The 25,551-nt window shown below is 37.9% G+C and overlaps 3 protein-coding genes across 4 annotated transcripts; 1 reads left to right on the plus strand and 2 right to left on the minus strand.

The window, feature by feature from the left end:
- Positions 1–853: 853 nt before the first annotated feature.
- c1galt1a (core 1 synthase, glycoprotein-N-acetylgalactosamine 3-beta-galactosyltransferase, 1a) lies at positions 854–19,074 on the plus strand. Of its 2 annotated transcripts, XM_017707997.2 has the most exons (5): positions 854–1,186; positions 1,450–1,543; positions 11,555–11,804; positions 13,433–14,097; positions 17,812–19,074. In XM_017707997.2, exons 3-5 carry the CDS (start codon positions 11,594–11,596, stop codon positions 18,151–18,153), a joined length of 1,218 nt encoding a protein of 405 aa, XP_017563486.1. In that variant the 5' UTR covers positions 854–1,186; positions 1,450–1,543; positions 11,555–11,593; the 3' UTR covers positions 18,154–19,074. The 2 variants fall into 2 exon arrangements, with proteins under 2 accessions (XP_017563486.1, XP_037396841.1); XM_037540944.1 differs by lacking the exons at positions 854–1,186; positions 1,450–1,543 and adding an exon at positions 3,807–4,315.
- LOC119264075 (piggyBac transposable element-derived protein 2-like) lies at positions 6,034–8,413 on the minus strand. Its single transcript, XM_037541477.1, has 3 exons — positions 8,402–8,413; positions 6,801–7,715; positions 6,034–6,681 (listed from the first exon to the last, which is right to left on the minus strand). The coding sequence occupies exons 1-3, from the start codon at positions 8,411–8,413 to the stop codon at positions 6,034–6,036; spliced, it is 1,575 nt and encodes a 524-aa protein (XP_037397374.1).
- A 2,387-nt stretch (positions 19,075–21,461) lies between the features above and the next one.
- On the minus strand, positions 21,462–25,164 carry tac3a (tachykinin precursor 3a). The gene is made up of 7 exons (XM_017706258.2): positions 25,006–25,164; positions 24,306–24,419; positions 23,395–23,494; positions 23,269–23,298; positions 23,127–23,180; positions 22,728–22,803; positions 21,462–21,721 (listed from the first exon to the last, which is right to left on the minus strand). Exons 2-7 carry the CDS (start codon positions 24,405–24,407, stop codon positions 21,703–21,705), a joined length of 381 nt encoding a protein of 126 aa, XP_017561747.1. The 5' UTR covers positions 24,408–24,419; positions 25,006–25,164; the 3' UTR covers positions 21,462–21,702.
- Between the last annotated feature and the right edge of the window lie 387 nt (positions 25,165–25,551).

Genomic DNA, 25,551 nt, shown 5'->3' on the forward strand with positions numbered 1-25,551 from the left:
CATACATGCCTCTGACGTTACAACATGAATTTCTTACAGAATGTCCCTCTTTTGCTTTAATGACAGCATGCACTTGAGTTGGACTCTGTATGTTTGTGCAAAAGCCTCTGAGTAGATCAGGAACATGATTCCCAGGAGGGTAGTTGGTGATCACTGATTTAGATCATGTAGTCTGATTACAAAAGTGTGGCACTTATTAGAATATGATACATTTGAAAATCGCCACATTCAAATTGCAGACTTTTTATGGATTATAATTTTTGGTAAATCAGTTACAACTTTTATCAGAAATATTATAAAGTAATACAGAAGTAAACAATTAGATTAGAGTAAATTACTCAATTTAAGTGATCTGAAAGACTTTTTCTGATAACATTTTTAATTATGTAATTTGCACATTTCTAAAGAAGTCTCCCCAACTCTGGCTGTGTGGGTTTAGGTACAATGGGACAAATAACAATGTCATTTTTCTAAAAGTCATTGACTTGGCATATTTGTTGGTAAAAAAAAAAACAACAACAATAATATGGTAGACAAAATTTTAACGAACAGGAATTTCCTAAAGTGCCTCCTTGAACCTGGTGCCAGACCTCCTGAAAGTTAAAAAAGAAAAAAAAAATCAATTTTGGAGAATTGTCAACGTTGTCCATCTTCCGACCGCCTGAGACTGCTGGAACTACTTCTGTGGCGGTCATAAATGTACAAATGAAACGTTTATAGCATGCATTTTATTCAAATATGTAACTTTTGCTGTTTCTGGTTTCTTATACATCTCAAGGATCCGCGCATCCTTTAGTGGGCGGGGCTTTGGTTACTCTCTTCCAATCATAGCGCAGCGTTCCGTGATGCTCAGTGGAGCTGCAGGTCTGAACGCAGAAACACAAAGGAGGCCTCGACACACCAAAACAGGCGGAAAGCTGGAAACGGCCACTCGTCTGAAGATGATACAGAGCAGCACGGCTTTCCTGAGCGATATTAGAAATCTTTGTTAGGATTCCGTCGTTATTTGTCGACTACCTGTATATTTGCTGGTTAGCAGGGTTAGGGTCATATTACGCTTTCGACATGGAGACATGTTCAGTCTCCCAGGGAGTGAAGCGAGAGGACGACGGCGAGATGTACACGCTGAAACCTGAAATCATGGCTTACAAAACGGCTGCTCACTGGAGACGGGAGACTTCAGAAGGTCTGTGCATAACCTGCCTCATGTTGAGGAGAGAACTGCTCTGAGCTGCTAGCGTTACACAGCCCACTGTTATGTTTCTAATAGCCCCTAATTAGGTGTAATTCGGTGACGTTAACAGGCCTCACTAACTTTGGCACCTGTCGCTCACTGTCACTCTGAGTGATATGACCGTGTCAGAGCGCTCGAATTGATCAAGAATAAGCACTGAAGCAGTAAACAGTTGTTAGATGTTGACGTTGTCTGTGCCTTTACTGTTTACTCAGCTCACTAAGAACGGTGTAACAATGTGACCTGAAGCCAAGAAGCAGCAGGTGTCTGGGAGCTAAGGCAAATACCAGGATTTGTCTGTCACCCAAGGTAACCAGCTTAAAGCACACTTCATCATTAACCTAAGCTCACATTAGCTCTCTGGTAGCTTGACTCAGACTGCAGTTAGGTGTCATGGCTGTATTATAGTAGACAGACTTTTATACAGTTGGTGATGCTCAGGCTACAGGTGGACGTAAAGCACAAGAGCCTGAGAATTGCTGGGAAAACTTCCACAAGGGTTTTTTTTTTATTTAAAAACAGATATATGACTGTCCTTTGACCCCGTTCACACACTAATCCTGACTGAGTGAAATAAGGATTCAACTCCAAGGCTACTAGTTCGCAGAGCAGTAGCGTTCTGATGACGTGTAGGACGGGCGACGGCACGCAGAGTTGACCATAGAGACGGAATAGCTTGACTTGACTGAAGAAGTTTAAACTTCCTCCCACAGCTTCTGTGAATATAATGAGGTTGGCGAAGAAGTCCAAGTTGTTTGGTCGTCGCTATACATGATGGAGTGGAGTGAGTATTGAGTTTTAACAGCTGGACAGCAGTATAGTTGATCATCATGGTAAACAAAGTTGTCCAACTCTGATCAAAAGAAAGCCGCTCCGGAGAAAAGTACAAGCACTTTGAACAAAGATAAAACTGACTAAAGATAAACACTAAAACTACTAAACGACTAAAATAGACACTTAATAAAAGTAGTAATAAAAATAGTTAGATCTCAGATGAGAAGCAGCGTACAGACCACACCTCTCACCGTCACCCCCTCACCCAATTATCAGACCATTATCTGCACTTTCAGAAAAAAGGTACTACACTGTCACTGGGCCAGTCCCCTTCTTGACACTGGGGTGGTACCCTCAAGGGTACATCTCAGTACCTTTAGTCAGGGAACATAATTGTGCCATAATCCACTGAAATTATGTTTTCTGAGTTGTATTGACTCCACATACCATGTCTCATCTCCAGGCTTTTGTTGCTCTGTTTTAAAACATTTGGTTTTGAAAAGGTACACATATGTACTTTTCACCTGGAAAAACATATCTACGGTACAAAGTTGGACCTTAAAACCACTGTTGTACCTTTGAAGGTACATTTACATTGTTTGTACTTTGAAGAACAAAAAATGTACCTACACAGTACCTTTTATTTCTAACAGTGTGGTATCAGAAGTCTTTGTCAGAGCCCCTAAAAACCACAGGGAAAGGTTGTCTCTTCAGTTTTGTAGTTTGAAGTAGCTGTCTTTTTTACAACCTTTTACTGTATTGCTATAGCATCAACACAAGTTTTCTGTAAAATTACAAAGATGCTGATGTCAAGACAATTTAATGTGGAACCAGTGACAGTGTCTCACTGACCAGGCAGTACTGGCCTGATGGGGCAAATTGCAAATTAATGAACTGGCCCCAAATTGTCCCATACTGGCCCCACCTTATTGTTGAACCTTACCAGAGATACCATCTTGTTATGCTCCCTGATAACACTGCCTTACGGAGCCTCTTTAAGAAGGAGGAAATTAGTTTATGATTCAGGTCATGAGGAGCTTATTTAGTATAATGGTGTTTTAGCTGACGTCTTGGCTGATATCAACATTCAGGATACATTTGGCTGAAAACCAAAAACTGAAAAAAAGCTGCTAATAAGAGTCAAATAATGAAAAAGTGACAAATTGCATGTTTTGGCAAATCATTGACAAAAGTGACTGGTTCTCCTTCCAGTGCAAAGAAATCCATTATTTGTATGTTATATTTTGCAATTTGTCATTTTTGTTATCTTATTTCAAAAACTTTGTCTATTGTTTTGCTATATTCTGCTTATCAAGCTGGATGTCATCTTTTTTAAGCAGTATTAAACCTGTAGTGGAGAAGTTTTGGGATCTCTTGATACTCAACATAAACAGTAATCGCAAATTACTTGTCTTATGTCCCTCATAAAAAACGTGCAATAATTTCACACAGCTGACGTACGCTGTTTATCTACTGCTACTCAAACTTTTTAATGCATAGGAGGAGGCGGTGAGGGGGGCTGCAGAAGGCTGTAGGAAAGAAACAGCATTTTCCTATGCTAAAATTTTTTGAAGGGCTTAGATCAGTTTGTCATAGACATGTTTGATCTTTGTGTTCCATGTCCAACTTTTTGGCTGTATTTCTCTTTCAGGCAAAAATGGAGATGGGTTTTTTTTTTTTTTTTTTTACTATTTTCAGCCCAGGTCCCAAATGTGTGAATAAGTCTCATCATCAGTATCATGCTAAAATTGTAGTGTCTTAAACGGCTTTAGTGTTTTCGTTGGTTAAGTTAGTCATACTTGCATTTTAAGTGTGTAATACAGACCATTTTTCTATGAGTTGCATGAGTCACAGTTCTGTGTGAGGCTCAGTTCTGGCCATACAACTGCTTGCATAGAGAATGATTTATGATCTCTATGAAATCATTTAATCCTGAGGAAACTTAAACAGAAACATGGAAATAAGTATGTGAATTAGAAGTGAGTTCTAGTGTGTTCACAATTAATGCTCGAAATCCAGCACACATACAAAGAGCAAAATGAAATGATTGGCCGATTCAAAAATGGCAACAAACCATCATTGGACCTTGTATCACCTGTTGTTTGTGCATGTGCTTTCTGTAAATTTAGTCTTAGCACACAGTCAGCATGGGTGTTTGGGTGTGGACAGTGTTGATCTGGCTCCATGCTATAGGCTGCTTTTGTTTGAGAACGCCAACAAACTATTGTTAGAGACACGCTGCTCAAAAAGCAAGCTTGTATCCTACAGTAGTGGTGCAGTATCTAGAGCGACTTTCAGATGATAAAGGTAGGAGGAATTTTGAAAAACTACAAGTGTTTTGGAGTGATCTTTAAGGTTGGGCCGTTTGAAGTGTTTATTTTTTCCACTGACTGTCTAAAACAAAATGAGACCAGTTAGTGAATGTTTCCACCAGGAAGTTGAATATAGCATGACATTTCATTTTGTCTTGTTCACTATGGGGTGTTCTCAGTGGTTATATTGTGTATGTGTAGAGAGGAAGCTGTGTAGTGACACGATATTGGCTGTGTCATTTAAAGATTTTTGCCAATCCGATTGAATACATTCCGATTATAGAACAGTCTGATGGAAATCTCCATTTACATGCACGCTAGTAGTAATCCTATCCAAATTACGCACATGCATAGAGTTCCACTTAGCGAAGACGTTGCCATGACAACAAGCATCACGTGAGTTCAGAGACACAGCGGTAAACAGTTTTTGTTTTTTTAATTGCCTTAAAATTCTGGCAGGCTCAGAAAAACGTACTTCCCATGTGCTTCTTAAAGAAGGACGAGAGGAGCACGTCATCTTCTGAGACGCATACAGTTCCTTACGAAAGTATTCACCCCCCTTGGCTTTTTACCTATTGTTACATTACAACCTGTATTTAAATGTTGTGTTTTTTTTTTTTTAATCGTATGTGACAATAGTCTAAGTTGGAGAGGTGAAATTAGAAAAATATATCTAAAAAAAATCTTTGGAAATAAAAACCTGAAAATTGGCATGTGTATATGTATTCACCCCCTTTGCTATGAAGCTCCTAAAAAGTTCTGGTGCAACCAAGAGAGGGCCGTCCAAAACCTGTTTCGGTCTGTCAGTGATTTGAGACTGGGATGGAGGTTCACCTTCCAACAGGACAGTGACCCAAAGCATACTGCTAAAGCAACGCTCAAATGATTTAATGGGAAATGTCAATGTATTGGAATGGCCTAGTCAAAGCCCAGACCTTAATCCAATTGAGAATCTGGTCAGACTTGAAGATTGCTGTTCACCAGCAGAAACCATCTAACTTGAAGCTGGAGCAGTTTTGCCTTGAAGAATGGGCAAAAATCCACGTGGCAAGATGTGGCAAGCTCATAGAGACTTATGCAAAGTGACTTGCAGCTGTAATTGCTGCAAAAGGTGGCTCTACAAAGTACTGACTCTAGGGGGTTGAATAGTTATGCATACTGAAGTTTTCTGTTCTTTTGTCCTATTTGCTGTTTGCTTCACAATAAAAAAAAATCTAATGTTAAAAATTGGAGGCATGTTCTGTAAATGAAATGATGCAAACCCTCAAATAATCCATTTTAATTCCAGGTTGTGAGGTAGCAAAACACCCATTGCTGTCTTTTAACCCTCTCATGCATGAATTATAATAAACTCAGTCAGGATTTTTTTACTAAGTGTTTTTATACATCCTTAGGGATGTAAAACAAGGTTTGAAAAAAAAAAAAATTCTATCTTTATTCGATAAAGAAATATTTAACTGTCCACGCAAGTGTACTTCATGCATTTTGTATTGTAAAAAACATCAATGTAATAACTTGGTAGTTATATAGGTATAATTTGTAATTTAGTTATACAGTTGTAATATCGTATTCTGTTGGAATGGTGGTTCCTCCATATTCTCTCACAGTAACTTATAGCATGTATCATATTTCCTGTCAAAACATCCTTGTTGCTCATTTCTGAGACTATTTTCTATGATAGTTGCCAAAGCATCCGGGGCACAAAGCTACAAGTCACTGCATTTTTTGCTTCCTTGAGCTGGGGCCAGTGGTTTCCAGGGGTATACTGGATCTCAGGGGGGGGGCCTTAGACACTGCTCTCCGTTTTGCCCGTGGTGGAGTGGCACTGGGTCTGCCTCTGGTGTGTATTTTCATGGATCCTGCATTGATAAGAGCACGAGCTATTGACGCCTTAAAGTGCAGCAGATCCTTTGCTTCATTTCCAGACATTCTATAAAGGAGCCAGGCATTCACAGTTGTGACATCAAGGAAGTGAAAGAACACTCTTATGTACCACCGTTTGTTTCTGCGTCGGTGTGGATACATGGCAACACATTGATCCATGAGATCTACTCCACCCATATGCTGATTGTACAACTTCATGGAAAATGGCCTTTGGATGTTGAGCAATTGCTTCTCTTTTTTGCTCCATCTCTGTGCAACATCTGTTGGGGACAGGCCGGTGCAGGAAGAGGCCATGTGAATAACTGAACTATCCAACCAGTGGGTGACAGTGATGTTTTGTGCATTGGTCTCTGTCCCAGAGACAGATCCTCTTCCTTCTTGCTTCATTTGCTTTTCTCTTTTCAGCTTTTCTTGTGCTCCATGGAGCCTGTTGCTTCTACATGTGCCAGTGCCATAGATCCCTTGGTGTTCCAGTGCCTGAAGGAGGGGAATGGTGCAAAAGAAATTGTCAAAAAACACCTTGTGTTTCTTGTCCTGAATGTCTTGACAAAGGCGCATGACTACATCTCCAGCCATTCCCAGCTGACTGATCTCACCTCGTCCCCCAGCTGGACCTTGATAGGGTTCAAAGTTGTACATATACCCAGAGGATCCTGCTCGCACCCACACTTAATTCCCCAGGGCTTGGGTTTTTTGGGGACATATTGTTTGATAGACAGGCGTCCCTTGTAGGGAATCATCATCTCATCGACCGACTGAAATTCTTCTGGGTCAAGTGCTGATTGGAAGGTTTCCTTGAGTGCATCCAAGACTGGTCTGATTTTGACAAACCTGTCAGCATTTTTGGGGCCCAGTGAGTAGTTGTCAACAAAGTGCATGTAACTAAGAATTTGCTCGAACCTGTTCACTGGCATTGCATCGGCTATCAGTTCAAGACGAAGTCCTGTCTCTGATGACCAGTACATTCTGGATCTAGGATATCTGACATATGACATTACCATATTGATTCCAAGAAATGTTTTGAACTCCTCTGAGGTCAATGCCAGCTTCTCTTTTCCTTTCTGGACAGAGTAAAGGTTTGTATTGTGTACAATGTCATTGATCATATCCTGGGTGAAAAGATGCATGAAGAAACCTATTGGATCTGCACCCTCAACATTCATCTTGCTCTCTCCTAAGAAAGGAGGCAGGTCTCCCTCAAACTGGTTATCCTTAGCTTTCCAGATATTTCTGACACTCTTTTCTTTTGCTTTTTTCCCCTGGGCCCTGGAAGGTGGTCCCTCAGGTTCAACAGCCTTATCTTCTTCATCAGCTTCATCTCCTTCCTCAGCCTCAACTCCCTCAGCAACATTTCCAGACTCCTCACCTTCACTATCACTGCTTGAACCTACTTTTCTGCTTGCACCTGTCTGTACTGGCAGCCATTCCTCATCACTGCTACCAGAAGCACAGTCTTCCTCACTTGAGTTTGGAAACTCCTCTATTACCCTGTATGCCTGTTTTTTTGGGCTCTACAAAATATAAGGATTTAAAGAAAAAAAACTCAAATTACATTATAAAAACATAAAGAAGTTGATTTACAGCCAAAACAGTAAAGCATATGAATTATTTTCAAGAACAACATTGGTAGTAATTGACATTGCATTAAAGTTGAAACATAGCTAGTGATGCATGATGTACAATTGAGTGGACAGATTATTAATCTGCATTTCCTCCAAATGTAAAATAAAAATTTCGAAAATCTTTACATAATATGTCACCTTAGATGTTAATTGATGTAATTATATTTTTTTAACCTGCAATGGTATCTTTTTATAGAAGGTAGAAACATAGCCAAGGTGTTTGGTCTTTCTCCCTGTCTGTCAGCCATCTTGGTTTCACTGACTATTTTTCCCCATTGCAAAGACTAGCCAATGGGATTTTTTTGTATAGGATGATGCAATAGCTTCCACTAGAGTGGACTATATGCAGCAGTGCCCAAAATTGCAAGCATATATAGAGAAAAAACACTTTTAAACAGCTGTACACTGTAGTGACCTCTATTCATGAAAGGGTTAAAGTTCAAAGCATAAGCTTCCACCATGTTGAATGTTATAAACTTTCACTATGATGCAAACATACTTAAACTTTGATTGGCAATGTAATCAGACACAGATGTTTACATGGTTATTATTATTCAATTTAATTGATTATTTACAGGATTACCCATCTCGTTTGATTGGATAGAAACTCTATTTCGAATGGCCTCAATCAGACTAGTCTATTGGATGTGTTTTATAATTGAATTATCAGTGAGATTATTAATGGATTATTAGGCTGCATGTAAACATGGCTACTGATGGAGCACCAAAAGGATACAAGTGAATTTGTAAACTGATGAGGAGTGAGGAGTGCAGTCCCGGCAACAGAACATCATATCACATATTAAGTTCTGCTTAGCACTTTAGCACTGTCTGTTTGCTTTAAGGGCCTATATCCTATGTTTTTCTAGTATTTTATTTTTTACCTTTGAGTTCCACCTATATTTCTGTGGCTTTATGTATCAAAATGTTCATAAATGGTTTTTACACGAGTCAAGTCTTAAACCTTCTACTGTAATATTTTTAAATGTAATAAAATGTTCATTGAAGGATTAAAACTGACAATGTGAGTTGTAGTAAAGCTCTGATGAGGTTACAGGTGCAGGGCTGGACCTAAATTGACCTCAAGGTGCATAGATAACCACAGGTCTTTAGTAAAGAATGATTGATTAAATCTCTTAGCTTATGAAACCACTTGTGACTAAAAAGTGTATCAGTCTAAATCTTGCTTGTATTCCTTCCGTGACTCCAGATAATCAGTTCTGTATAAGTGAGCCAACTGTTTTCACTCTTCTTGTTCTTGTTCTTGTTCTTGTTCTTGTTCTTGTTCTTGTTCCTGTTTACTTTTTAAAAATATCAGCTTCTTTTGTCAAGAAAAGGAAGTGGTGGTATAGCAATGGATGTAATCTTTGTGGTAAATAAGAACAAGCTTGAAGTGAATAGCTTGTATAGTATGACCACTTGTATTATTTTTTTCAAAATAATAAACTATACCAGTAACAATTTAGTTTAAATTTAAGAAACACACGGGGGGTTTGTTACAGTCTTGTTCTTTGTTAAATAAAGCCCAAATTAGACACTTCTAAATAGTTTATTCACTATGCATTAAACTTTATTCGTTATGATATGTATTAGTACATGATTGGAGGTGGTGAGAGAGATGGCAAAAAACGTATATCACAATACCTAAAGATATTTTTATAATACACAATTCTTATCACAATCTTTTGACACAGGCACAATGTAGTAGTGCCACATCTAAAAACAGCGTTCAAAACTCAGGACACATTTATTGCAGTAAAGCCAAATAAATAGGCCTAATTATATTCTCTTGTTAATGAAACAATTAGGTCTTCAGTGTTCTTAAAGACTGATGATATCCACATACTCGTATAATCATATCGCTGTTGTTGGAGCAAAGCCTTGTATCTCCAAAATGAGAACTTTACAGGAGAAAGAAAAAATATTTTTTTATTTTTAATGTAAGTCAATGGAATCAGATTTTTTTTCGAATTGATTTTGGTCTGTTTCTTTTGTTACACACAATTTTAAGGAAAACAGGTATTTTCAAATTATGTCAAACACTGTAAAAACGACAAAAATGGAGATACGAGGTTTTCTCCCTGACCGCAAGCGATATTGTGTATCATGATAACATTTATCATGCTAAAGATAAAGTATTGTCTTATCACCTCTAATTGGAGCTCTGCTATGTGAAAATCACTGATTGTATTATCAGTGCTAATAACGCACAATAAACCCTTTGTTATGACTTTCTAATGAAAATTATTACAGGACATAATTTAATAACTTTATTAGTGTACAATTTGTAACATTTTCTTCTTATAGGTTCTACGTGGGGTCAAATGACCTCTGGACTTATTGCACTAAAGCTAATGAGTTTATTAAGTTGTTTATTGAAACTTATTTAAAACTTGTGTGGCCTCTAAAACTCTAGTATTATCAGTACTATCAATGCTCTCAATTTTATTCAATACTATTGAAGTATTATTAGCTTATTAAACTTTTATTAGTTCTAACACACTAAACTCAGACTAGTCATCGGATACTATCTAAACTTTGGTTAATAAGATGTGAATGTTTGATTAATTCATACTTAGTATTTTGACTTAATGTGTTTATTGTGCATTATTTAAACTAATATTGCAATTATTAGTGATTTTAACATAACAGGCTTTCAGTTATGTACTGATACCAGTGTCACACGTTCAGCCGTATCTGACGGAGAACTGGACTCCATCTCCCAGAATGCTCTGGGAGATCACATGACTGATCACGAGAACTCTGCAATGGTCCTATCAGAGATCTCAATCCCCTGATTATTGACTCTCTGCACCTGTGCCTAGTTACATCCATGACTCACTAGAGAGTATGTAAGCCCAGGCTTTAGATAGGAACTTTGCGAGGTATTGTTTCCCCATGCAATCACTGAGCATTATCTTTCTGTTCTGTTTGCCTTACCCACGTATTGACCCTTTGTTACGCACTTCCTGATTTCGATTCCTGTCTGACCCTTTTGTACTGTTGCTCTTTTGAATTAATGTGTTTGGATATATCTGCCTGGACTCTGACATCGCTTTGTATTTTGCCCCTTTTGGATTTATGAGTGTCTCTGTCCAAACATTACAACCAGTCATAATGAATGAAGCGTAATGTAGAGTGAGTAAACCATTTTGAAGGGTTTTTGTGCTTTAATTAACAAAGAACAAGATCTTAATTAAGCCCCAATATATGTTCTTTAAAATTGTGTCACCATTGTATATTTAATGCCACTTTTTTTCATATTTAGCTAAACTTAAGTGTCTTTAAACTGCTGATTGTAAAATTAAGACCAAATACACATTTACTTACAAACATAATAAATTACATTTATTTCACATATGCCTTAAAATACACTTTCAAATGTGCCAAAAAATTATTTGCAGCAGTTCCACTTTTGCGTCCCTACACATTCAATTGAATGATTTCAATTGTTTTTTTTCACAGGACCATCCTTCTGAAAGGTAGTTTAGAAGCAAAAGTAGTTCTTATGTGGCAGAAGTCCTCAAATGCAGGCTTTGAGTCTAGTGTCTGCACCCACAATGGGTTTCAAGGTCAAGATTTGAAGGACCTCTGTTCTGTAGCATCTCTCAAAAGAACCCTCTTGGCACCCTAGTTTTTTAGTCTCTAGCAATGGAGGAGTATAAAGTATATAGACCAAGTATAAAGAACACTGTTATTCACTTAGAAGATATATGTCCTGCTTACAGCCCCTCACTGTGACAAGCAGAAAAGACTGAAGAGGTGCCATGAAGGTGCTGAATTCCAGATCTGCCTTCTACCTGGGCTTCCTAGTAGGTTCCTGCACGCTCTACTTCTTCCAGAGGCAGGTGTGGTTTGAGCAGAGCTTCGGCCTGTGGCGCAGTGGCCAGCGGGATGATGCTGTGTTGACGACTGATGACCCCAACTGGAAGGTAGAGGGTTCTGCGCTCATCAACCTGAATCACCCTCATCTTACAGGTGAGTCAATGCTGCTCTCTAGTGGACAAGTATCAGAAGCATGACGTGTGATCAAGAGAAAGAAAAGTAGCCTGATGACCTACAAATAGTTTCTGGGACCAGTTGTGACCATGACATTTATAGTCTTATAAATTTGGAGACATACAACAAATATTTTGGATTATGCTGAGAAATTTAAACAGATATTAAACATTAAACAGATTTGGGCCATCATTATTGCTCAATAAAAAAAATCAGTAATTAATAATTGGCCTTCTCAGTGAATTAACAATGATTAATGTCTCTAGAATTAAGGATTAGTGGCAGCTTGTGTTATGAAAATGCATATTTTAAATTCTCCTACTAGTCTTTCTTACAAAAAGAAACTGAGCCTGATATTTTTTTGTCACATATTGTCTTTATATATTGCTTGATAATGTCTTTTTAATGGTGTCATTGTTTACATTATTTCTGTAAAGTATTTGATAGGTTGTGCATGTTTTTTTTTTTTTATTTTTTTTTTTTTTATTCTTCATTCAAATATATATTTATTATTTAGTCTTTAAGAAAATGTTGACAGATTTCTCTTGAATTGCATAAAAGCTAAAAACAACCTTGGTCCCAAAAAAGTTGTCATAGTACATGAAATGTAAAAAACATAAAGCAGTGGTTTGTAAATTTATTTTGACCTAGATTTAAAGAGCAGACAAGGTGATATAATAACACCTCCAAAACAAGTTGGGATTGGGGTGATGTAACATTAGGAATACTGTAAAACATTCAAAAATCATCTTAAACAGATAATACTTGTGTATAAAAGGAGCATTCAGGAAAGGTCAAAAAGGACAAAGGAAACATCCAACAGTTAATCAAACATTCCTCAGTGAGCGATTGCAAGGATTCTATGTACTTCAGCCTCTATGGTATGTGTCTGATTGAATTGTCTCCAAACTGGCCATGATTTTTGATCTCTGTCAGCACTGCAGTAAAAACCTGCATGCTTCTGTGATGGATGTCACCTCATGGCCTCAGGAAATCTTTGACAGATAGTTGTCAATAGACATCATTTGTTGCTGCATCCACAAATGCAATTAAGACTGTGCTATGCACACCAGAGCCATATATCAATTTCCAGGAACTTATTTAGGCTCATCTCAAAAGGACTCATGCACAGTAGAAATGTGTGTTGTGGTCTAATGAGTCAGCTTTTCTCATTTTTTTTATGGAAATAATGGAGGCAGTGTTCTCCAGACCAATGAAGAAAAGGACCATCCAAATTGTTACTGGTGTAAAGTTCAAAAGCTGACATCTGTCATAGTATGCGGTTATATCTTTTTCAGGGACAGCTATGCTTAAGCCACATTCTGCATATGTTGCAACAACATAGCTGCATAATCAGAGAGTGTGGGTGCTAGACTGCCCGGCTTGCAGTTTCCCATCAACATTGTGTACCACAGTATAAAGTACAAAATATGACAGTGGTTGCACAGCTGAAGACTTGTATGATGAAAGTGCAACATTGTAACCAAATTTGGAATGAGTGCATATCTAAAAGATTAAGTATTATAAATCATTGTGTGTGAGATACTGTCTTGACTTCTGTTCTGTTCTCTGCATTGCATGGCTAAGAGTAGTGTTCTTTTCTAAAGGGGAAGACAGTCGTGTTGCAGATGAGCTCTATAAAAAGGTGCGTATCCTGTGCTGGGTTATGACGGGGCCCAGCAACCTACAGTCGAAGGCCCGTCATGTGAAAGCTACATGGAGTCGACATTGCAACACTGTACTCTTCATGAGTTCAGTGGAGGACCGTAGCTTCCCCACCGTTGGCCTTGACACGGGAGAAGGCCGCGACCAGCTTTATTGGAAGACCATCCGTGCCTTCCACTATGCTCTGAAGAACCACGGGGAGGATGCAGACTGGTTCCTGAAAGCTGATGATGACACATTTGTAGTAGTGGACAACCTGCGCTGGATCCTGTCCAATCACTCCTCTGAAGAGCCGATCTACTTTGGCAAGCGCTTCAAGCCCTATGCCAAGCAGGGCTACATGAGTGGAGGAGCAGGTTATGTGCTCAGTAAAGAAGCACTGCGGAGGTTTGTGAAGGGGTTTAGCACCAAAGTGTGCACTCACACTACCTCGGTGGAGGATCTGGCCATGGGTCAGTGTCTGGAGAAAATGGGCGTGCTGGCAGGAGACTCTAGGGACACGTTTCACCGTGAAACATTTCACCCGTTCGTTCCTGAGCACCATCTTGTTGGCAAGTTCTCTAAAAGCTTCTGGTACTGGAACTACTGCTACTATCCTATTGTAGAGGTAAGGATCCACCAAATGCATTTTTAGTGGCAGGTGTTGGAAGCTTTACACACTTTATAAAATATGTAAATATAGAGAAAGTTATTTATTTTAAATTATGTTCTTTTTGTATAGAGGGGTGGGCAATATGGCTAATTAAATGTATGGCAATATTTTCACACTGCATTATGATAAAATGTGCTTTTCTGAGCATTTCATCAGTACTCGCCAACTGTATGAGGCCATATTTAGCCCTGTTTAATTGAATTTGAATTTTAAAAAAATATGCATTCTGTATTTTTACGTAGTATTTTTTTAAATGAGGCATTACTGGTTGTTAGAAAAACTAATGACAAACTAAGTTTGTCTGACAATCAACTGTCTTATAAATAATTGTGATTACTGATTTAATAAAAATCAAGAGTCTTTTCTTTGTTATTGAATGCTAATGCTTGAATTCCTAGCCATGTTGGATTAGTAGCTCATGTTTGTTGTAATGTTTAAGTGATGGACTGCAGTTTTCTGCACGCTCCCAAATACGCATACAGATGTCTACAGAATTGTGAGTAGAGCTGAACAAAGCTACACAAGAGTGAAAATATGAGCAATAAATTGCTCATTCTGCTAGCATACATGCTAAAAATATTAGAATTAGCTACATGTGTAACGAATACACCAACATTACTTAGCATTGCTCTCTGAACAGCTAGTTTCAAGTTATAAGTTAAAACTTCGTTTTCATATGTCTCATGATGCTTCAATAGATATTTTTACAGCATTCTTTTATTTACATTTATTTGCCTCAACCCAGTGCATCTATTTCACATTCTTCTTGTTGCAGAGATCTGTGGAAAGTTATTATAGTCCTAAGTAATTGCAATCATCTTAAATACTTGCGATCATCTAAAATAATGGTGATTAGGTAATTGTTATAATTGTGACAGGCCTAGTACTGCACTAAATCTTATTAAACAGGACAAGTTATTCTCTATCACTTACCTGGACTATGTCTTTTTTTTTAACAATATATTTTTTAATTCCTACAACAACACACTGTTGCTATGATGGATTGAATTTATGGGCAGAGTATGGATAGGTAAAAAAGCAACAAGGTAAAAGATGAATGTCCAGTCAGCTCTTTGTTATCAGACAGTTTTAATTTGATATAATGACACTACTGGTTTACTCTTGACAGTTGACCTAAATCTCTGTTTACAAATGCAGTATGGCTGATTGTTTTAATACCAAGATTAATACTGAAAGATGAATTAAAACAAAAGATTGTTTTAATACCAAAATTGCAAATTGAAAAAGTTTGTAAATTACTATTTATACTGTTTTTATTATAACCGCTGTTGTTAGCCTTGTTGTCTTAACAAGCTAAATGGGGAAATTTAACCTAAAATCTCTGAGCTTGTAAAATGCCAGTGGCTAAGTTAAACCAGTCAGAAGCAACCAAACACTCATATGCTCTGTATGTAACAACTTGACCACAACTAACCGGCGATCTGAGGCACCAAGTTCAAGACTGATGCCAAAAAAAATAGATATGCTGCTTTTTTCACAATTAGATATTTTTTCCACATTGTTCAATGGTAAATTACAGCCATGCAGTTGGCCAGAGTTACAGAAATACTGATGGTAGGAATGAGGAACTGAGGAATATATATTATGACATAATTTATCACAGTAATGATAACATATCGTCATATCGCTCACCTCTAAGTTTTTGAAGGAGCTGTTGAAATCTACACTAATGAAAGTGTCGGTCAAGTATCAGATGGTTCAGGAGACTTTATATCCTTGCAGTTTCTTAAGATATTGCTTTACACTCGAGGGAAATAATCTCAAAGATGCAATTTCCCAAGGCACTCATCAGTGGAATGTGTGTGAATGTTTTACATTGTCCCCCAGCATAGGGCTGGACAGAAGTGCACACATGTTTCACTGTTATTCCCCCACTGACACTCGAATGGATTATTCAGGGCAGTATATGACGTCTGTATCTTATTGCAGGGCAGTGATTAGTAACTGTCTTTGAGGATTGTTCTGTCATTTTTCTGTATTTTCTCTGCAGTGAATCAAAACATCTAATTTTCCTGAAATTGGAGTTTGGCAATGAAGAGAAAAATTAAGTAGAATGAGCAAAAGCATTACAAAGCCAAAGTGCTCTGCACTGACAAGTCATTACAACTACAAACAGCCATTGTTCCTCTCCCCTGTGATTATGCTAGGATTGTCTGATTTATGATAATGCTATTATCATCAGCACTTTTGTGGAATCTCCTCGTAATAACTTAGGAAAAAAGAAGAACACTAAAGTGTTTTAACACTGAGTGTTAATCAAAGATAACCATCATAATTATAAACTTTGAAAGGAGTATAAGCAGTGATTACCATCTCTTTATATTTGCTAAGTCTCATAAGCCTATTACATGAACTCTCCATCTAACCTTGTTGTGAATTTTTTGTAGGCTTTCCGTAAGAGACAGTATTCTAGGAATTTATTTAAACAGAACGATTAAAAAGTTAAAGTTGTACTTACAGAAATATTTGGGAATAGTTCATAAAGGTGTCTGCATGACGATCATAAGTCATAGTAGAAGTGAGTAATGTGATAAAATAGCCAGGAATTATGAAATTTAAAATGTATGATACATGACAGTAAAGTAGGTATAATAATTATACCTTGTAATGTTGTTGCTGGCAGACAGCAAAGAAAGTGAAAATTTTTTGACCAAGTTAAACCTTGAGCCCAGTTAACCAAATGCACAAGCCATTAAGCCTGAAGACCCAAACAGAAGATATTCTGAAGAAACACCGTCCATGTGGTCACTAGGAGTCGGAAATGGACTTAACAGCACTTAGAGGGACTCCTGACAAAAGAAGAACTTTAAAAATGTATTAATTTATTCATATAGCAATGCAGTGTTATAATTCTTAATTTTATTTTGTTTAATAAAAAAAAAAGATTTTATATCGTTTTAATGTTTTTGTCCATTCTCTTCATATTCTCTGACTACAATACCCAGCATGCATTATGCAAATACATCATGTAACCTTTGAGAATCCCTGTAGTTCTATGTCCTAACTGCTATCCTTGCCACTGATAACAAATACAACCAAATTAGCTTTACCTCATGAAGAAATTATAAAGAAATCATGAAGATCTTTATTAAGCACCAAATAAATAACAGATACAAGTGTTTTGTTTTTTTTTCATTTCTGCCAGAGAAAAGGGCCCAAACTGAATTAGGGTGCACTGTATGGCCAAAAGTATGTTGACACCCCTCCAAATTATTTAGCTCAGGTGTTTTTCTTTAACAAGCAAGCTATTTTCTTGTTATTGTTCCTCCCACCTTCCAGACTCTTTAAATCAGAAAATCTTGCTTTAGAGACTATTGAGGCACCAGTGTAGGGTGCAAGTAAGAGTTAGATAGGTCTGTCTTGATCATTCATTTTTAGCTGACAGTTAACTGCCATATAAATGATTGTGATTAACAAGTCTACAGTTAGATTGTTTGTTGTTTTGTAAAACCCATAATATGTCACAATAAAAGTACTTTTTACTTTTTATGTGTTCACATGCATTTAACTGAACCTGATGGATGAATACACACCTTATTTACATCCACATGTGATGTGATATGTACCTATTATATGAAGTGCTACCAAATGTTTTTGGTTTGTAATGCACTGGTATCTCACTGTCATCCTCTTTGTTGCCTTTTACAGGGCCCACAGTGCTGCTCTGATCTCGCTGTGTCCTTTCATTATGTGGACGCTGAGCTGATGTACACTCTAGAGTACTACACCTACCATCTGCGGCCGTACGGCTACCAGCACCGCTACAGACCTCCAGTACCATCCATCCTCAACATAGCAGCCCAGACTGAGAGGACAGTGATGGCCACTGTGAAAGTCTCTCAGCCAGTAGCAGAGGAACCAAATGCATCCAAAAATCAGGCCAATCAAGAATTAGATGGACATACAGAAACGCACACAGTGGCAAAAGCAGCTCCAGAGAGAAAGCCAGCAGACAACGGCACTGCCCCGATGCAGGAGAGCCAAGGCTAGCCTGCAAGAGGCTATGATTGTGTTGTACATGGGCAACAGGAAATGTATGCACAGACAATATACTGAAAATAGCATTGTTAGAGAGACCTTAGCCATCTATTAGCATTGTCATATCAACACTCATTGTCTCTGTGACAATGAGTTTATATTGTGTTCTTCCTGTGGTTCATTCACCTCTTTTCACTGCATTTGTGTTTGCTATGCTGGTTCAGGGAGAGCAAAGCTACTCATGAAATATACTGTGTAGATGATGATGTATAATGTAGCTGGAGATACTGGATTCTCCTACACTGCAGCAAGATTTACAGCAAAAAACTAAAATATTTTCGTATTGAGAAATTGGAAACTGCTGATGGTGGAAACTGACCATACGGTTGGTGAATAAAATATTTTTGAAGTTAAAGTCATCTCATTGGGCACCAAATTTCAGCTACAGGGGGTGTCCAAAATAATGGCAAGGTATTAAATGAAATACGTAAACTCATTCGTCATTTTCTCTGGGACAGCTACCATATAGGTGCGCTTTGTATGTGCACGATTACCAGCACAGCTCACATTAACGTGCTACAAATATCTGGTATGCAGTGGTTTTATGGTGGTTCTTATGGTAGAGGGTGGCTGGTAAACTGTCCAGCAAAAGATGGGTCTGTAATTTTAAACTTAAAAGTGCATCTACAGTATTTAGTTTGTGTTGTCTTGCCACAGTGGAAGGATGGACAGAAACAGCTGTGGATTTTTCCAATCTGAATAGTGCAGCTTGATGTTCTCCTTTCTATCAAAGATAAAAACTTATTCTCTTTATCTGATGGGGACAGTTTTGGTGGTCTATCAGGTCTTTGCACACTCCTCACATATTTTTCTTTGATTTTCTTTCCCTTCCAAGTGGATTATCTTCTCTCTAATCTCCTCAGAAACATCTGAAAAATGGCTTGTACAACCACATTTCCAAAAAAGTTGGGATGCAGTGCAAAGTCTAAACAACAAAATGCAATTATGTGCACATAAGCCATAAACATAAACCATGTATTTCTTTGAAAATGCTTCAAAGACAACATATCAGATGTTGAAACTAAGAAATTGTATTGTTTTTTGAAAAAGATTTGCCCATTTTGAATTTGATGCCAACAACACGTTCCAGCAAAGTTGGGATGGTTCAGCAAAAGGCTGGTAAAGTTGTGTAATGCTTCAAAAAAAACATCTGGTGGTTAATTGGCAACAGATTAGTAACATGATTGGGTATAAAATGAGCATCCCAGAGAGGCTGAGTGTTTTAGAAATAAATATGAGGGATTAAGCACTCTGTGAAAGACTGCACTATGAAATTCAAGAATAACATTTCTCAGGATAAAAAAAAAGAACCTTTGCTTTTCATCATCTATGGTACATAATAATATTTAAAAGATTAAGACAATCTGGAGAAATATCTATGCAAGTGCAAAGGAGGTGAGGGGAGGTGGAAAAGTGTTCTGTGGTTCAACAAATTAACATTTGAAATTATTTTTGGAAATCATGGAAGCTGTGTCTTCTGGACTAAAGACCACTTATCAATGCACAGTTCAAAGGCCAGCATTCATGATGGTAGAGGGGTGCATTAGTGCACATCTGTGATGGTGCCATTAATGCTAAACAATACATCCATGATTTGGCAACATATGCTACCATCCAGATGAAGTCTGTTTTTTTCCAGAAAAGGCCTGGCTTATTTTAGCAAGGCAAACCACGTTCTGCATATATTACAGCAGCATTGCTCCATATTAAAAGAGTCTGGGTGCTAAACTCCCCTGCCTGCAGTCCAGACCTGTCACCAATGAGAACATTTGACATGTTATAAAATGAAAAATACAACAAAGGAGACCCTGAGCAGCTGAAATCCTATATCAAACAAGAATAGGAAAACATATGACGTTTAAATTACAGCAGTCTCCAGCAGTCAGACTATTCAGTCTCCTCAGTTCCCAAACACTTTGAGTGTTGTTAAAAGAAGAGGTGATGAAACACAGTGGTTAACATGCCCCGTCACAACTTTTTTGGAACATGTTGTTGCCATCAAATTCAAAATGGGCAAATATTTTTTCAAAAAACAATAAAATTCCTTAGTTTCAACATTTGATTTCTTGTCTTTGAAACATTTTCAATAAAATATAGGGATTAAACGGTTTGCACATCATTAAATTTTGTATTTATTTACATTTTGCACAGTGTCCCAACTTTTTTCAAAATGGGGTTGTACTTAATGGTGGTTTTGACTGGAAATGAAATAAATTAAGGCTGGATTCTGATTTTTGCACATTACTGTATATAGCTCGTGTACCAGAGAAAAGACTGAGTATTTCATGCAGTGGTTTGATTATTTTGCACCCCCCCCTGTATTTTAATATCTTAATCAAACATTTTTAATCTAAATTTTCCTCTTTTCTAAAACAGAAACATCCATATTTGTTTTCTACAGCTGTATTTATTCCACTTGAAACATGTTTTTTCCTACTTCAGTTACATCAGTTCAAATTTTCAGTTAAATGTTTGCCTTAATGAAGATATTAACATGTTATTAATGGTACTCTTTTTGGCCTTTGTACTTTGGTAGTACTTTACTCAAGGCCAGCGTAAATGATTAAAGATAGTTTTAAAATATTCCAGCATTGTTGTTTTAATTGAATGCCCTTAGTGGCAGTTTGTTTCTTGATGTTGTGCACTTTTAACTTATCTGAATGATCAAAGCTGTGTAGGAAATGCATTAAAATGAATGGATTGTAATCGACAGCAGAAAAATTAAACTGTCAGTCAGTATTTTTCACTATAACTCCTCAAACACCGCAATTCTGCACATCAGTGTCACTTAAAGGTACACTAAGTAAATTTTTAATGTCACTTGTGTAATAGGTTGTGTATTAGTGGCTCAGATGTAGTCACATGGTTAGTCTTGTCCTGACATAGAAAAGTGGGGCGGTGTCCAGTTTTGCTGTAGCCACTGTTGGTTTCCCCAGCTTATGTTATTCCTTCATACCTACTCTCATACACATAACATTTACTTTGTGTGTGTGTGTGTGTGTGTGTGTGTGTGTGTGTGTGTGTGTGTGTGTGTGTGTGTGTGTGTGTATTTAAGGGCTGTTCTACTTAGTGGACCTTTAACGTGTTACACCTGATACCTTGCTATTCATACCACTGCACCGTTATGCATTATTGACTGCATATTCTGTAGCAATTAATTGAGATTGAGATCAATTAAATATCTTTATTTACAAAAATCATGTTCTTCTTTTTTTTACATTCGAAAGCAAAAGTAACCATGATAAATAAATATGCTCAAATTCAGAGGATGTATCTGGAGATTTAATTCTGTCTACTGGTATATACAATTTGTCATTTATAACTGAAGATCAGCGTAAATCATAATAAATCATCTTTGATAAATGTCATCTGATCAGGCTATTTGCTTCCATTATCATTATTGTTTTTTTGTTTGTTTTTTGCACCAAATTGTGCCGAGAAAAGGAGTTGTCGTGTGAGAACAGTATAGATGGTCCGAAAGGAGTTGAGTAATGGCTCTGCCTATAACCCACGACGGAATCTGAAACAGAAAAGCCACGTCAGTGTCCATCTGGAGAAGGAAACCGTTCACCTTTGACATGCTTGCCTATTCTGTTAATGTTTTCATACACATCACATTGAAGCACTATTGTTTATGCCCATTTACATAACACATATTTTCATGGTCAGTGGTTCCAAAGCAACAGAACAGCTTTCATGGACAGATATAATACAGAGATATACTCTTAAAAATATACAAAAGCATGCTTGAGTGAAAATGTTTCTATCCTGTACAGGGAACTATTTTCTGCAAATTTTAATGCACAGTTTCTGTTTGTTTGCCTTAAGTTAACATGAAGGAAAAGGATGAGAAAACTCATTCTAGTTTAAGTCAGTTTTTTCCCCCATATATTAAATTCAGCAAATAGCAATTGTGCAAGTGTGTTCTCTGTAGCAGGCATATTATTTTCACAACAAAATCAGCATGTTCTGTAACCAGGGGTGCCCAAACTTTTGCATCCAGCTGTAACAGTTCTTGTCTTGGATGTGTGGTTTCAGGAAAACTTAATTGGTGCAACCTTTCCATCATGTGGAAGTTCTTTGATTTCTGTTCACTGAAAGAACCAAAAGTACACTCTTAGAAATAACGATTCTATGCTGGCACATTTTTCGTTTATCAAGGTACAAAGAATGTCACATGTTCCCTCAAAGATACAGCAGTGGTTTTAAGATCTGATTATGTACCTGAGATAAGGGTTTCCAGGTGAAAAATACATATTTGTACCTTTTTCATAAGTTAATGCTTTAAAACAGAACAATAAATAAAAAGATGTGATGGGGTGTGTGGAGTCAATATATAATGTCAATGGATTATAGTACAGTTATGTTCGCTGACTAAAGGTACTGAGATGTACCCTTGAGGGGACCACTCCAGTGACAGTTTCAGACCTTTATTTCTGAAAGTGTAGTTCTGCTGGGCCCCTTTGCTTTCAAGAGCGTGCAGCATTTAAGGTCAGGGATGGCATTGAAACATGAGAAGCACTAACCTCAGTCTGCACTTGTTAAAGAACAAGCCTCTGGTCTCTGGCTGTGGCTGCTCTCTCCTCCACGGACGGCCAGTATCTGTCAGTGTAAACGCAGTACATCTGAGTGGATGTGACTTTGTCTTATTGAGGCTGTATAAAGTGCTGTCAAAAGCAGCCTCAGAACAGATCCTGACATATGTCCACTTAGGCACGAAATGAGATCACTCTGACTGATCAGCTCAAGAGTCCCCCAGAGCATAAATGCTCACATATAATTCAGCTTCCTTGAAACAAATGTGTATATTTCCACATCAACAACCTCATCCTTCAGTTTCTTACACTTGGCAATAACTGTTGGTATTCATGTGGTAATGATGCACACATTTCAATTCACTAGGCTGCTTTCGCAGTGAACCTCACCAGCATTGTTGCTCCGTCGACCCATGAGTCCAACAAAGATGTCATGCATTTCTCCTGAAAGGACAGAAAATGAGTGCACTGCTGGGACACTAGAAAGTAAAGTATGCTGAGATGAAAGAAAAAAGAATGAGAGTGGTCTTACTTTTGCGTTGAGACGGCATTTCATCAGCATCTGAAAGCAAAAAAACACACTGTAGCGTCATAAAGAGCATTTCCAATGCAAAAAAAGCAGTTTAGTTGAAGAGAGGATGAAGAGTGAGCTGCTCACCTGCACTCCTCCTCCCCATCAACCCCACAAAGCTGTCATAATCAATGTCGTTATACCGTTTGAGAAAGTTACGCGTCGAGAGACGAAAACTTGGATCCTCCTGTGCATGAAATGAAGAGAACAGGCTCAGTGATACAACGCTCCAAATCTAGAACATGCCTTTCAGGCCCACACTATGAAACCATGGAACATGTGACGTCTACAATGTTATTTTTTATGTTTTCTATTGCTTCTTATCAATATATTTAGATATTAGAGGCCAGCCTTCCCATTTTATTCTCAAGTACACTGATAAAAAGATGGTTCTTAAAGGTTCTTAATTGAAGACAGTGGTTCCATATGGAACGCCATGAACATTTGCATGCTTAGAGCGTTCTTTGTGTGGTAAAATAGTTCCTCAGTTTGATGGAGGTTGTTGTACATGGTTTTATATAGCACCAAAAAGGGTTACTCTATTGTTGTGTTGAAAAAGAATGTACTGTAAATGTTCTAAATAGCACCAAAAAGGTTCTATTGTTACATTGATGGAGAATGTGTTGTAAATGGTTCTATCTAGTACCAAAAAGGTTTCTTCTCTTGTTACATTGATGGAGAATGTGTTGTAAATTGTTCTATACAGCACAAAAGGTTGTTCTATACAGCACAAATGTTTCTATATAGCACCAAAAAGGGTTCGGCTGTTATTACAAGCTTGACATCATAGCAATAGAAGAACCCCATTTGGAGCTATCTAGAACCATCTACAACACATTCTCCATCAATCTGAAGAACAATTTCACCATGCAAAGAACCCTTCAAGCATGCAGATGGTTCTCTGAGTGTTCCGTATGGAACCTGTTTAAGAGTGTGGTGACGCGTGGAGAGAGTGTTAGAGAAGTACACGGTGCAGGTAAAGAAGGCGGACCGCTTACATCCGACACTGTTCTCTGTGGTTCCTCGTCTTGACAGCTTGACTGACCGAATCGAGCCTCCAGCACAAGAACCAGGGTTGCGAAAAGTAAAGCTCGATACATCCTCGCAGCAGTCTGTGAACAAAAAACACGCACTGTGAAAGAGCTGAGACCCTGAGCTGTCTGAAACTTCAATCCACCAACGACCCGCGCGTAAAATACGGGTGTGCAGGCACTGCGATACTGGAGAGCAAAGTGGGTGTAATACAGCGGTGTACGCGATTATAACAAGAGTGAAGATCCAGGAAGAAGCAGAAGAAGAGAGCGAACCCCTCCCTGTACATTCCTTGATGTGCCAATTCGTGCGTAATGGACTCTCCGTTGCGCACAGCGCCGTTTCCAAGTAATTAAAATGAATTAAAAATGCTCAAGACTTAGAACTTTGCTATTATTTAAAGCATTAAAACACCGAATTACCCTTTTATCGTTTGATGTGGACCTCTAGCAGTTATACTGGGATTTCTACACACCTAAATGGGGTTTAGAAGTGTTGCAACGCAGGAACAGGTATTAGTGAATTTCATCCAGCTGTAGACAGTTAAGTGAATAATAATAATAATAATAATAATAATAATAATAATGTTCATTAGGCCTGCGTGCTAAACACCAATACACCGCATGTATGTGTATCTGCCCTCTGTTAAACAGGTGAAGGTCTTACCTTGGTTGATGGAATTGCTCTTCACAGGTAAAGGCGCGCGGGTCTCTTGTGCGCGAGAGGAGAGGAGCTGCGCTCGTGCCTTGATGGAGTGTCAGAGCAGAGAGAGACAGGGATGTTCTCCCCGCGGATGGTTAAATGACAGCAACATGTGCGTAAGTCCAATCAGACGTTGCTCTGTAGGTGTGGTTTAAGGTTGTGGTGCATCTCCATCGGAGATGACCACGCAGATGAAGATCTTGACATCATGGGCGCGAAGCTTTCCTTAAAAGGAGAAAAGCATAGCACTTCCTTTGGAGCCCTCACTTACAGATCCTACAGAAACTGAAGTAATTTAGCCTCTGCAGAAACAAAGTCCTCATACAGTTCATTTCCCCTTGAGTAGGAATTTGATACCAAAATGGGACTTGAGGGCTGCTTTGTAGTTGTCATTTCACTCCAGCATTATTTATAGTTGAAACCATTTCCAGAGCTGTTCAAGATATATATATATATATATATATATATATATATATATATATATATATATATATATATATATATATACGT

Source organism: Pygocentrus nattereri, chromosome 9 (assembly GCF_015220715.1).
Source record: "Pygocentrus nattereri isolate fPygNat1 chromosome 9, fPygNat1.pri, whole genome shotgun sequence".
In the NCBI taxonomy this organism is placed as follows: domain Eukaryota; kingdom Metazoa; phylum Chordata; class Actinopteri; order Characiformes; family Serrasalmidae; genus Pygocentrus; species Pygocentrus nattereri.

Coding starts and splice junctions, on each gene's coding strand:
- LOC119264075 (XM_037541477.1), bottom strand. Junction 6,682..6,800: donor AGGTCCAGCTGGGGGACGAG/GTGAGATCAGTC, acceptor CCCCTCCTTCAG/GCACTGGAACACCAAGGGAT.
- c1galt1a (XM_017707997.2), top strand. CDS start 11,594: ATGAAGGTGCTGAATTCCAGATCTGCCTTCTACCTGGGCTTCCTAGTA. Junction 11,805..13,432: donor GAATCACCCTCATCTTACAG/GTGAGTCAATGC, acceptor TCTTTTCTAAAG/GGGAAGACAGTCGTGTTGCA. Junction 14,098..17,811: donor GCTACTATCCTATTGTAGAG/GTAAGGATCCAC, acceptor TGCCTTTTACAG/GGCCCACAGTGCTGCTCTGA.
- tac3a (XM_017706258.2), bottom strand. CDS start 24,407: ATGTATCGAGCTTTACTTTTCGCAACCCTGGTTCTTGTGCTGGAGGCT. Junction 23,299..23,394: donor GATGGGGAGGAGGAGTGCAG/GTGAGCAGCTCA, acceptor TTTTGCTTTCAG/ATGCTGATGAAATGCCGTCT. Junction 22,804..23,126: donor TCGACGGAGCAACAATGCTG/GTGAGGTTCACT, acceptor TTACACTGACAG/ATACTGGCCGTCCGTGGAGG.